The following is a 13,321-nucleotide window of genomic DNA, read 5'->3' as shown; positions in this document are numbered from 1 at the left end:
TCAAAGTCCCTTCCATTAATTACTATTAATTTAATCAGTCATGGACCAATAGAAAATTGGTTTGGATTTGTGAGTGCGGTGAGAGGAAAATAACTTATGCATAAATTTAGAACATAACATGATGTTAAAAAGGTAAAATGGTATTTTGTTCAAGTTGGCCAGACATGGACAGAGGAAACCAGGTCTGTGCAAAAACCGGGCCAGCCCGAAACAATTTCTACAATTATATACGTAGAATTAAATAAAATATTGGAAAGACATTCTCTCATTAATCTTAGGACAGATTCGAAATACATAGTTCCAAGAAAACTACAAAACAAGTTAAGTTTCATGCTCTGATGAAACAACTATTAGAGCGAAGATTTCATCGCATCATTCCCTCCACCGATAACCACAATCAGGGCTGCAGCACACAAAGAACAGGGTCATCCCCTCCTCCCCTCTTGCCGCGGCCTGCAAATGATAAAAAGAAGCGCTGGGCTTAAGTTTGTCTCAAAACATTTAAGCAGGTTCAGTACCATCAATTGCAACTACTGAAATACAAATATCACTTTGCTGCAGAAACGGTAAACACGGTAATTTTGAACAATACAAAAAGAGACATGAGCGATACACTCTGCATCTCCAAATGGCATTTGGTAGTAGTATTTATTGCACAAAAGAGAACCCATATTCTGGCACCAAACAATAATACAAGGCCACGTTTTCTTGGGATCTGACTCCTGACTTGTGAATGAGGACATGCCCATGTCAGTGATATACATGACGGCCTCAACATTTAGGATAGACAACGCCAAAAATAAAAAGGGAAGCAAGATCCAACGTTAACATTAACAAGGTGCAGAATTTTGGCATATTTATTTTTAACAAGTTATTTAGATTGCATAACAATATCACATGAAAATGCGATAAGGCAAAACAAGAAAAATACCTGGAAGAAAACAACCTCTCCATGCCCACAGAGATTGCAGCGGACAGTCTTGGTTCTGGGAAGAGTTGGATCAGAAGCTACATCCTGCAAGACCTGGGTTCGTTCCCCAGCAGTGTGGTGCACCTCGTTCCGATAGACACAGTTATTGTCAGAGACCTCCTGAACCAGACCAGGAATAGTACTGTTAACTTGTAAGCAGAATAAATGGTGTTTGAGGGATGGCAAATTATTGTCAAAGACATAACCAACACTGTAGGACAAGTGTAGTATATTTCAGAGTGTGCAGAACATAGTTATTAAGGCGGTAAGGCGACAGACCCCTGTTTATATTTTAGGGGATAAAACATAAGGCGAGGTGAGACTTCAAAGTTAATAAACAAGCTAGCACTTTTATATGGCAGTTGGGCCATCCAGACCTAGCACAAAAACACCACGCTAACTCTGCCCAGGGACATTAATGGACAGTTGGGCACGGATTTTAGGGTCACAAACTATCAGGCTTTTTTCGGCCTGGCCTGGCCTGACCTGCAAAATGTCTGTATCATGAAGAATTTTCATATGTAGTTGGTTGGAACAGTGGTCTAATTTAGCAAATTACTGCATGCATGATATTGAACAACATTCAGAACAGATTTATGTCCCAGATTTATTGAACAACAGTGGTCTAAATGGTTCAGGTGCTAACAGGTTTCAATTGAAATGATGATTTCCACAATTTGCATTTTGCAAACCACATTTCTTAGATAAATCTTGTCTGCAACAATTACATTCATTGAAACAGTGTAGTAAAAATAAGATTAACTACTGAAAATATGAAACAACCACATATAACTACATCTATATGACATCCAGTTTCAGTCTGCAAACTTGGAGAGGCAAGTTAATATGACTATCAGGATTCATGATTCATGAAGTTTTTTTCCGTCACTAAACAATGTGTTTGTTACATTTATGTTTTTATTATAGTAAAGCATCAAATGCAGTTGTGTGTTTGTAATTCCATGTGTATCGCCAAGTGACAATTACTGACCAATGGAAATGGTCCATTTACAACAAAAAAATGAAAAAATGGAATCAAATTTCTGATGCAAGATATAACCAAGTCATTCCAGGAAGATTATAATAATAGAAAAGGTGATGAACCTGTAGGAGTGTCAAATGTGGGCAACAACCTCTGAGCTAAGTCAGCAGCTAAATGAAGTAACTGGTCATCATAAGATTGGATTCTCATACCTGTCAACGAGAAGATACAATAAGAACTGGACCATTTGAACTGTTCAGCCTTAAAAAATCTCTTTGCCCAAGAAGCACTCTTAACACACAATAACAATTAGGATCCAAATAAAAATAAGCAAAAAAAATCAGTCTACAGTATTTTTTTAGTTGACCCCCTATAGGCATTATGCTAATTTTATTGCTTACACATAATAACTCTGAAATCTTCTCAAGTCTTAGGCATGAATAAAATACGATGGCTGAAACACTCAAAATCCATTTAGATATATGTTGGTTTAACCCTGTTAAGTGTTACAGGTTTAGAATTAGAAACATTCCTTATTCATCTATGCACATACAATAGTTGGCATGATACTGTGGATGAAAATAGCACAGTGAAATGTCCACCATTTCATTTTAAAAAAATTACTGTGGATTATTTCTCTTTCCTGCAATTTTTGTACATTCAGTACAAAAAACGTTTAGTGAAACTTGAAAAGGCTCCAGAACCCTTGCAACAATCACAAGGAAAAGGCTAAAAAACATCAGGAAAGTGCAGAACTTAATCCAGATTCCAGAGCATTCAGACATTTCAATATATTAGATAGCCTCAACTATAAAACATAAATTAGTATACAACTATACATAAATGTTTTCAAATAGCTCATGAGGCCTCATCGCAATACCCATATCCATAACGAGTGGAAGAGTGCCAGTTGTTGATCTACTCTTCAAAAAACTCTCACTCGTGCAGAAGCCATGAAGGCACAACACCTTGGCTCTCTTGTCCTGCTTCATGAGCTCAACTCTCCTAAGGACAGCGTAAGTTTAGACAAACACAAGAAACTTCAGACCCGGAGGACATGTGAAAGCTGGTACCTACCACTTCAAGGCTCCATGTCGCTTTCACCCAACTCCAGTTGTACCATAACTCGAGCACCACATGACAACATGTTGAAAGAAGAGAAGAGGTTGTGTTACCTAAGTCTGGGAAGTCCTGCAGAAGTAGATCACTCACATAAGAAATGATTCTAATCCCAGGAACACTTAAAACCTATTAAATACTACATGCTCCATGGTTTGTTGACTTTGCTTCTTATCTTATAAAGATTAAAAAACTGGTGTGTACTGAATACTTGTTAATCGAGCAGAAATGGTTACCCAACTCAGAACAATGAAAAGAGCAGATATGTCTTAGTAGCAGGCAGATGAATTATCGTTGTACCTATATGGTTGAAGAAAGAGAAAAAGATGGATGGGTATGCTTGCTCACGGTCTCAAACTAACCTTGTATCCGAGGGGGCAGAAGTGGAAGGAGTCTAGAAGGCTGAAGAATGATGCAGTCATATGCAGACTTGAAGAATTATGGACATAAGCTGCACATATACAGGCAAATGCATTACACAAATAGATATAGGTCTGTAAAACCACATAACTAAACTACATTTCTTTCTCTGGAACGCAGTCCAAAACAGATAGATACAAGTTTGTATTTCATGGATTAAAACATCAAAGGATGTAGTAAACTCTATAGAACTACTTGTGCGTCCAAAAAGATTCTTGCGCAAGAATATAGGATAATATGCTATCAAGCACACAGAGACATTGGAAAGTTGCAGACTTGAATGAAGCACCGAATAGAAACAAGAATAAATACAACTAAAAATGTATGTACTACCTGAATAATCTACTTGCATAATCAAGCATACAGAGACATCTAGTAAATAATAAACAAGAATAAACACCGCCTTCAAACAGTAGAGACATTTGGCAGTCCTAGAATCGAAGTAAACAGTGTAACCCCTATCTGTATTTTGGTAATCCCAGAATCGAAGTAATCGAACTAAAATCACAGTCCTAGAATCGAAGTAATCGAACAAGAATAAACACTACAGAAGATCGCAAGCAGTCCCAAAATCGAAGTAACCAAACTGAACAGTGTAACCCCTATCTGTATTTTATGGATTAAAACATCACAGGAAGTAATCGAACAAGATGTTGCTAGCCATAAACCTTTTTCTTGAAGCATGTTTCTGCGCTCCTGGACCAGTCTTTGCTCGACGATATGACAGTGGAGACAATGCCGATCTCGACCCCGCCTGATAATATGCCCTTGAACACGGTTACACGATGGAAAATTGACAACATCAACAAGATTAGCTTTCTCCAGCCTCTGTCTAATGCCATGAACTATGAATACCAGATGACTAACTGGAACCTATTGAGGAGCATTTGCAGAATCTATTATCACTTCCATTGAGCTTCAAGCCCTTCCTTCAATATGACAATAAGCCCTTCCTCCAATATGACAATATGGCAATAAGCACCATTAACAGAGGAGCACCATTGGTATCCCTACCAACATTATTATTATAGTTAAAAAATGCAGGGCCACTGTTTATCCTGGCAGAATCTTGAACGACAATTCAATGTGATGGACCGAAGACAATTGTAAGCATAGGGTGACTACAAAATACACTCTATCCCGTCCAAAGAAGAAGCTCCATATGTCTAATCAGCAGCAAAACTTTGAAGCAAATAACATACTATCTCAGAACCCTGCATATCAAAAATAAGTCACTGATTTGATATTCTAAGGATAATTGTACTTGTTTTTCTCTCAAAACGATCTATTGTATGAAATTAAATAGACCTAAATTTCATTCTCAACATTTTCGATTAAGAGGAGCTCTCGGGAAAATTGTACCTGTGTGCTAGCGAACATTCCACAAAACTCACATTGAAGCTCCCTAAAGTTGGACCCTCAAGCAATCATTTTCTCTTGCGTCACTAAGGGCAGGGCAGCTGTTAGGTATGTACCCTGCAATGAGTATATGTGCCTGAGGTGTAAAGAAACAGTTAATAGAACATTCCCTAGAGAATCCAAGCAACAACATTACCTGCCCAACCCAAATGATCAATGTAATAAAACCAAGGTATAGTGAAGCTGGCACCAATGCGTACCTGAAATTATGTCATCTAAGTTAACATCGCATGGAAGGATCACGTTGAATGTACTTTAACTTTCTTTATCATTTCAAACAACTGAAACACCCACCAGATTAGGACGCGTATCAGCTAGGATCAAAGGTTATCCAAATACAAACAACTTGTGCATATAAAAACAGGAAAACCATATCTTTTCATGAGGGGACAACTATATCTTTTTCAGAACGAACCGGTTCAGAAATTCAAGGTCCAGACACTATTATTTCTACCACCACCACTGATTTAACTCATGTCAATCGATTAAAATATAGTCCAAAATGTATTAGGGCAATATTTCTTGTATTTTGTATATAATCCGGACTTATATGACTCGTGCTTCTATAATTAGAACCATCTATGTCAAATGATGATATTGTGAACATGTTGGCTAGTTATTTATTATAACCTAATCGCTTACCAACTAATTTAATAACCGATGCAATTGGATTACCGTTGTTAGTACAGGAGTACTGAAGAGCCCAGAACATTCTATGGTGACCTGCGAGCACGGGCCAAACACGTGAGACAAAAGAATAAACAACCTTGGCCAAACAATTCAGTGGTGAGAACTAACATCTTCATCAACTCCTAGAACATTCACGGCCAAACCCACACACCATGATGTCCCACCCCTCCCCTCGTACTCAGTGATATATATCGCCGCCTCCCCTCGCGAAAGCACTCGTAGAGACGACGACAAAGCGAGAAGTCGAGGGGAGAGAACAGAAAATACTTAAATGAAGTTGTACTTACCCTGTACCCTACTCTCCATTCTCACCGAAAGGGTTGAAGTTCTCCATGTTATCCTGTTCAAAAAACAAAATAGTTCAAACAACCTGGAAGCAAAAAATGTACTCCTATGAGTAGCTAACACAACGGTTTATGTCATAGTTTTCAAGATACTTGTCCTTTCGATATCCTATGCAAACATGCAATAGAATTATTAGATCGATGCCTGCTGAATAGCTATTGGCAGAAGGCCAGTTTAGCATCTCTCGGACCATCAGCATCTGCTTTCTCCTTACCTAAGAACTTATCCACCAAAATGTTGTATGTTCATTGCTAATTTTGTTTGGTGCTGGAAACATTAGGCCCTTTTCTAATCTCAAGTCAAACTAACAAGCAAGAAAAAAAAGGAGATTCAGTGGTCTGCTACTGGGTTTAATTATTAAGACGCGATTTCATCAAAACAAAACGAAAGGAAGAAGCGATCCTGCCACGCACCTGCCACTCTGCAGGCCCTGGACGCTCTCCGGGTTGAGCTTCTTGACGGCGATCTGAAGTATACAATCTATGGTTCTTGCAAGGAATAGAGCACGAAAAGCTCATTCACATAAAACAAGAAAGCCCAATATGGGTAGACTCCAGTCCAGTACCTGTGGTAGTCATTGTAATCAAGCATGCTTAAATTTGATATAGGGGAAATCTTGTAAGGAATTATGAATATAGTTATTATAGACAAACAAGTAACTGTAATTATTAGCCATGTCAATGAAAAAACAAACAAACATATTGGAGGAGTAACCGCAAATGGAGAACAGCTTCAAGAAATAATTCTAGACTATCCAAAACAAAATAGCAACAGGCATTAACTATTTGAAAAGGATCCTATTTGCATCATGAAATAATTTCTCAGGTCCCAGGAAATAGGAATAGCTTAACAAATAATAATGAGACTGAAAATAACAGCCAATGTTCTAAATAAACATACGTGCTGGACTGGGATGCATGGAGTATATATAATTTGAGAGAAAAGAGTACAGCTCACGAGAAGCCCTTCTTGCTGAATAATGTCTTTCCAGTGTTGTTTCTGAATGCTACGTCTATTTGTTGATTGAGGATTGTGGTTATCTAACTGTAAAGTTTGTGCAATTTTTTGTTGTGGATTCGTTTTAAATCTAATATATCATTTCATTTTGGATTGGTCAAACAACAATACTCAATTTAAGTGGCACACACTTCGGAGAATATGATATTATGATGACATCAAACTTATCAAATATCTATAAAAATAAATTTAATATTTATGAGGCATAATAAATATCAACAACTAAATCAGGAAATATTTTTTTATAATATAGATGCTAGTTGGTTTGCTGTATGGGTTCTTCATTTCTATAATCATCAGGTATGTTTTGAGTTATCTTAACTCTGAGCCTAAGAGAATAATTTATCCTCAGTTAATTAACACTTTATGACACTATAAGACCGAGAAGTTAGATAAACAGAACTGCACTTATAATAATACAATGTAGTCTTAAGTTATTGGATACACAATATAGCTGAAAATGCATCCTTACACCTAAGTCGTCAAACTCAAGCACGCTAAACTCCATTATCAGAGGCTGATTGTTTGGAGCACCGTGGAGTAGAGGGCTTATCTGGATTGGAAGTGTCTGTGAACTGGAGAAATTCTTTAATAGGATTGCCTGACAAAGGCAAGAGAAATTCTGATGGAAGTGGGTAATCCACCATGTCCAGATAATCGAATGAATAGTCGTAACATGTAATTTGGCACACAAGTTAGAAGTAGCTTTATAACACAATGGTCAATAATCAAATGAAGGCCAAAGAAAACATGTAGTACTATGCATTATATGAAAGTATAATAAGGGCAAACAGAGGGAGGGATCAACATATTTGATTGTGCAATACTTGCTTAGCCGCTACGATAATATAATCAGAATGCTTGTAGAATTCCTAGGTAGCTGGCTTCAACAAAATATTCATAGACCTTAATCCAATAGATCAAACAATAGGAAAATTCTGCATCAAATCCGTGTTTTCAATAACTTGCATACATGGAAGCTCTTGATATTCAAATGCAGCCACGAGAATGGAATAGGAACATATAAAATGTCTATTTAATATTTCAGATATATAAATGTCTATGTATTGAGTTAGTGAATCCAACTACGCACTACAGAAGCGAGAACGCCCAAGCAACGGCAACCAAGCTGAAACAGAATAAAACGCGCAGCTTTGACGAGAATAAATTTGAGACTGAGCTCTCCCCTTACCTTGAGGTTCATGCGTATATCGATCTTCATGTGCTCGTATACGGGTTTGTAGATTTCCATCCAGCATCGCTTGAGCGGCGCGAACCGGTGCTGCGGCATGGGCACTTTCCGGAATTGGGGCCTCCCGCCGCTCATCTCATTCGGCGTCAGAGCATCGAACCGCGGCTTCTCCACGGCGCCCGGCCCCGTCGCGTGGTCCACCGCCATCTCCGAGGAGGAAACCCCCGTCGCGGACGCCATCGAGTGCGTTTTCAGCAGGGGCGAATCTAGTAAAGGGACATCCAGACATGATACATGCATCAAATTTGAGATTAGAGTTTGGGAACTCGGTATCGCACATCATACCTGCTCTGCTGCCTGGTGTAGACGACCAAACATGGAGCCGCTTCAGTAAGATGCTCCTCATGCTAACATTAATAGGAACAGCTGAAACCCCATTCCAGCCTCTGCACACGAACGAACCAACGATAGCAAGGGGAGCAAGTAACATGGCAGACAGTAAGACAAGCAAGGAGCGAGATAATGCCGTTGTACGTACTGCAAATTGGCCAAGGTTGACGAGCGTCCATGCCAATGTTGGGGGCGCACCCAAAGACGGAGAGAGCGAGGGTCCAGCAAAAGAAGATGATGTAGGCGGTCCAGACCTCGGGGTACATGAACTACTCAGTGTTCCTGTTTAGATCCGGGGGGCGGCACCACCTGCACGTACAACTTTGCCATCGACACAGGGTGGGAGGGGGCTCCACCACGATGGCCGGGGAAGCGAGCGTCGGGGACCGGGGAGCAGCAGACGTGGCGAGCATCGCGGACGCAGGGCAGAGAGGGAGATGGATGGCGGCGGTTGCGCGGGGGCGGGCGGGGGCACAGCCTTGCCTCTTGTGGACGCGTCCCTTCCAGGGCGGCGAGCAACACGGACGCCAGGCGGGGAGGTGGGGCGGCGAACACGGTCGGTGGCTGTTGCGTGGGGAGGGGTGGATTTGGTGAAGCCGGGCGGATCGGAGACTGCGGGAGAGGAAGAGGATCGGACGAGGGTAACGGGGGTGGGGGGGCACCGGGGCAGGGGCCATCCCTCGCATCTCCAACCTCCGGGGCGGGGATGGGGCGGTGGGATCGGACGACTGGCGGCGGTGGGGGGATCGAGCGGCTGGTGGGTGAGATCGAACGATTAAAATTGCAGAACAATGGAATGAACGGTTGAGATTGCAGGATGGCAGAACGGCAGAACGACAGACTACTATTACACTCTTAATAAGTATTATATTAATATATATATATATATATATATATATATATTGGCCTTATATTGGGTTTATTTAGTAGTGTCAATCTTTTATTATACTGTACATTATTAACAGTCATACTCAAACAAGCAATTGGGAGCTGCAGATTTTTTGTAGAGCTGCTGGTGGTGATGCCAATAAGCAGAGGGGTGACCACAGGGTTGGGACTGCCAGTGACAAGCAGACACGTGCCCAGTGGTTGGATACTTGATGGACCATGGTTAGTTACTTGGGTGATCACTGTCACTGATGATGACATTCCAACTCATATTGCCATAAGAGAATGTGGGACCACCGCAAACTAATGGCCAACCGCCCATAAAAACAACCAATCTGCTGTAGAATAACTGTTTTTTATTTGGCTACCTAAGAGCAACTCCAGCAGTTCTCTAAAAAATAGCTTGCTAAAATCATGTTTAGCAAGTTGCTAAATAGCTATTGAAAGTAAAAAATAACTTAGTCTCCAATAGTTGCTCATATTTAGGAAGTAGTTCGATTTTGAATCTAGCTTTAGCGGTCCTACCTCTATGAGATCTGCCTGATAATAAGGTTGAGAGCAGATGATGTGAGAGCGGAAGAAAAAAGACCGGTCGATATGAACTATGGATGAGTGGTGGTCCGGTGGCTCAACCTATGAGGAAGTTGGGTTCGACGGTGAAGGAGAAACTTGCGTCATACGTGTTTGACCTAGCTACCTTATTATGCTAGAAAATGAAAAAAGAGCATGCTATACCTGGCTATCTCACTGTGGGAAAGAGAAAAATAATCACGCTAGTGTGAAGAAATTGACGTCAACTGTATTTAGGGAGTTCCTACCGAGTTGCTAAATGTAGAGAGTAAATAGAGTTGAATAGCAACTAAGTAAATTTAGCAAGTCTATTTAGAGAACCATTGGAGAAGCATTTTTCTATTTACTTCTTAAATTTAAGATTTAGAGAGTTGTTTAGAGAACTATTGGAGCTGCTCTAATGATCTCATCTCATCTCACGAACGACCGCCGCCACCAGACCTGGAAGGCTCTCATCAGGTCCGGGCACTCCCGGCCGTGGCTGCCGAAAGCCCCGAACCACTCCAAGAACAGCGCCTGCTGCTGCTCCAGCGTGAGCGTCAGCAGCGCCTGCCCGATCCCTTCCTCCAGGGCCGTCACGTTCAGGCCCTTGGGGTACCTCCGGAGCCAACTGAAGTCCGCCAGCATCGGCCTGAACCAGGCCTGGAAGACGCCGAACCGTCTGGCTCCGGCGCACTGGAGCCTGCCGCTCCCCATGGCGATGAAGACCGTGGCCGAGATCCGGCTCAGCTCGTGGCGCACCATCGGCGACGCCCGTCCGTGCACGCCGCTGAGGCTCGTTTGGTCGGCCCACAGCTCGACGAACTCCTCCCCCATCTGCCTGTCGATCAGAATCTGCAGCAGCCAGTTGATGTCCTCGACTAGCCTGTAGATGCTCTCAGTCTCAGGTGGCGGTACTCCTCCTCTTCCAACTGATGGCAAGGACGTCTGATCCGGCCCCGGGGATTCTCCTCCCAGCAATCGCGCCAGAGAGTTCAGGCACGAATGGCAGATGCGGTAGATGCTCCTCCGGTCCAGCTCTTTGTCACCCTGCTTTACGTAGACGGATGACTTGGACAGGATCCCGTTGACTAGGTTCCGCAGCTCTTTCCGGGCGTTGTTGTTGGTCCCCTTCGTGATGGAGTCGGCCAGTTCAACGACCAGTTCTGCTTCTGCCGACGAGGCAGGCCTCTCGGCGGGCTGCAGCCTCGCCGCCAGCAGGTTTCTCAAAGCTGCATTGTACGAAGGATGCTGAGACATCAGCCTCTTGATTGTCTCCTCTTCAGATTCGCTCCACGGAACAGCGTCCAGGTACCTTACACAGCTCTTAACCCCTCTGTCAAACACGAGTGACAATGATACCTGAGAAATTTGTTTACTCGTCAAGTCAAACATGTTGAGAATAGAGTTAGCATAAAACCACTACACATTTTCAGACAACTTGGTAAGTTAACAGGCATACAAAGAGTAAAATTTGAGCACAAATCAACAAGAAGTAGCAGCGTAAATATAACAGCGGAGAGCTCACCTCGAGCACGTCGATGGCTCGCGCGACACCACCACGAGCGAGCCGCCTCATCTCAGCGGCCTCGTCTCCGTCTTCCAACATCATGTCCACCGCTTCCCTGAAGGCCTCCACCTCCACCATCCCTTCCACCGTCAACTCGCCGCCTAGTTCCCCAACAACCTTCCTCACCACCTCGCTCTCCCCGCGCACCCTCTCCAACTCATTCACCTCCAAGATCACGCCTTTGTCGACCAGCCTCAGGTTCAGAATTTCCCTCGGCTTCTCCACAGCGCCCGGCGGCGGACCCAGCAGGGCAGGAGGCGGGCATTCGGTGACGGACGACAGCCGCACGGGAACAGACGAACCCACGGAGGCAGGCAAGGTCGGGTCGTCGATGGGGGATACGCGTCCCGGGGAGCGGATGCGGCGGGAGAGCGGCGGCGCGACCTGGTGCGGCGGTGCGGGGAGGGGGCTCCGGCCGGCAGCGGTGGCGGTGGCGGCGACCGTGGAGGGGTCGAGGCCTAAGGAGCAGCACCATGGCTGGCGTGGTGGTGTACCCTTGCAGCGTCTCCGGCGGCGCTGCGCCGCCCCCGTCGTCGATGCGCTCGTCGTCGTCGGCATCGGGTTGGCGTATGTATCGGTCGGAGGAAGCGGAAGGCGAGCACGTTATGTAGGTGCGCGCTATAGCTCCGAAGAATTTGTTTATGTGGCGGTTTTTGCTAGGTGGCATCGGCAAGTGCACCTAAAAGTTTGGGTACATACTATACGTGAATGATGATTGCAATTGTTTCTAATGTTGGAATTGTACAGTATTCTTGTGTTGGGCTCATCATTGTCCGAATTGTAATAGTTTATTGTTCATTATCATAGAAAAATATTAGTTGCAAATAAAAGCTATGTTCAGTGAGATGTTTATGGCTGCAGAATTGGTGGTTGTAGTTGTAGTTAGTGGATTTTTTTAAGAGAGAGACATAGTGTGTGGAAAATGCATGTTTCTCATTGTTTGAAGATAAAAAAAGGTAAACTGCTACCGCTCTTATATTTTAGTGACTTAAGCTATAGTAACCCAAGTGTATCTGATATGACATGGAGCTGTTAGAAGATTTGCACACTTTTAAGATTAAACTAGAGTAAAATGAAGTAGCGGTACTTAGTCGGCCCATACAAAACTAGGTTTGCTTAAATCGGATGCTGATATAGCGTGCTACGTTGGATCACACTAACCAAAGCTCGATGACCCAAGTGACATATCATGCAAGTTCAGGGACCCAAGCGACACATCATGCCAAGTTTGAGGACCCAAGTGACTCCAATATGGTATGCCACGTCGACCTCAGGTTTGAGCAAACCCAGTTTTGGATGGTTTTGTATCGGCCAACTAAGTTAGAGGACCCGTTTGCTGGTTTTCTTAGTTCGGGGACCCAAATAACACAACGTGTCAAGTTTGAGAAACGCTGATGCGTTTGCTCATTAAATTATCTAAAGCAATCACTATATGAACTATGGACAAATCACAAATAAAAAATAAAAGCATGTCCATACAACAGATTAAATTTATATTGAACACATCTAGATGAAACAAGAGCAAGAAACTCATCCTTAATTATTGCAGGGATTGCTCCAGCCTAGTTAAAGATGAGTTCATAGTGTTGTTGAAGCTCATAGACGTCACAATGTAGATCAACCTAATGAGCAATCGCGTGATCACTGCCCAAAAAACTTGATCTGCCTCATCCCTTCAGATTTTTTTAGTGAAGCGAGGTTTCGAAGATACTCCTCTCCCAATCGCTACGCCACACTAACGTTAGGGATGGAGGAGCTTGAGATCGTGCA

At 42.9% G+C, this 13,321-nt stretch overlaps 1 protein-coding gene and 1 long non-coding RNA gene across 23 annotated transcripts; both read right to left on the bottom strand.

The window, feature by feature from the left end:
- Window positions 1–247: 247 nt before the first annotated feature.
- Window positions 248–9,187, bottom strand: LOC103650620 (uncharacterized). Of its 22 annotated transcripts, none has more exons than XR_004857200.1 (15): window positions 8,693–9,181; window positions 8,500–8,600; window positions 8,155–8,420; window positions 6,359–6,510; window positions 5,709–5,940; window positions 5,586–5,633; window positions 5,047–5,110; window positions 4,854–4,967; window positions 4,365–4,705; window positions 3,434–4,258; window positions 3,030–3,143; window positions 2,833–2,957; window positions 2,075–2,164; window positions 932–1,090; window positions 248–453 (listed from the first exon to the last, which is right to left on the bottom strand). It is a non-coding gene; the product is annotated as an uncharacterized lncRNA (long non-coding RNA). The 22 variants fall into 22 exon arrangements; XR_004857199.1 differs by having other exon boundaries at window positions 5,888–5,940; window positions 8,693–9,179; XR_004857201.1 differs by lacking the exon at window positions 5,586–5,633 and having other exon boundaries at window positions 5,888–5,940; window positions 8,693–9,182.
- Window positions 9,188–9,687: 500 nt separating this feature from the next.
- On the bottom strand, window positions 9,688–12,407 carry LOC103650619 (BTB/POZ domain-containing protein At2g13690). The gene is made up of 2 exons (XM_008676190.4): window positions 11,510–12,407; window positions 9,688–11,343 (listed from the first exon to the last, which is right to left on the bottom strand). The coding sequence occupies exons 1-2, from the start codon at window positions 12,107–12,109 to the stop codon at window positions 10,414–10,416; spliced, it is 1,530 nt and encodes a 509-aa protein (XP_008674412.1). The 5' UTR covers window positions 12,110–12,407; the 3' UTR covers window positions 9,688–10,413.
- Window positions 12,408–13,321: the final 914 nt, after the last annotated feature.

This window comes from Zea mays, chromosome 3 (genome assembly GCF_902167145.1).
Source record: "Zea mays cultivar B73 chromosome 3, Zm-B73-REFERENCE-NAM-5.0, whole genome shotgun sequence".
Classification (NCBI taxonomy): Eukaryota; Viridiplantae; Streptophyta; class Magnoliopsida; order Poales; family Poaceae; genus Zea; species Zea mays.
The sequence above is the reverse complement of the archived record's forward strand: the minus strand, read 5'-3'. Positions and strand labels throughout refer to the sequence as shown.

Bases quoted from the DNA above. Each gene is read 5' to 3' on its own strand.
- LOC103650619 (XM_008676190.4), bottom strand. From the start codon at position 12,109: ATGCCGACGACGACGAGCGCATCGACGACGGGGGCGGCGCAGCGCCGC. The intron at 11,344-11,509 runs GTGAGCTCTCCG...CAAATTTCTCAG, and splicing joins GAGCCATCGACGTGCTCGAG to GTATCATTGTCACTCGTGTT.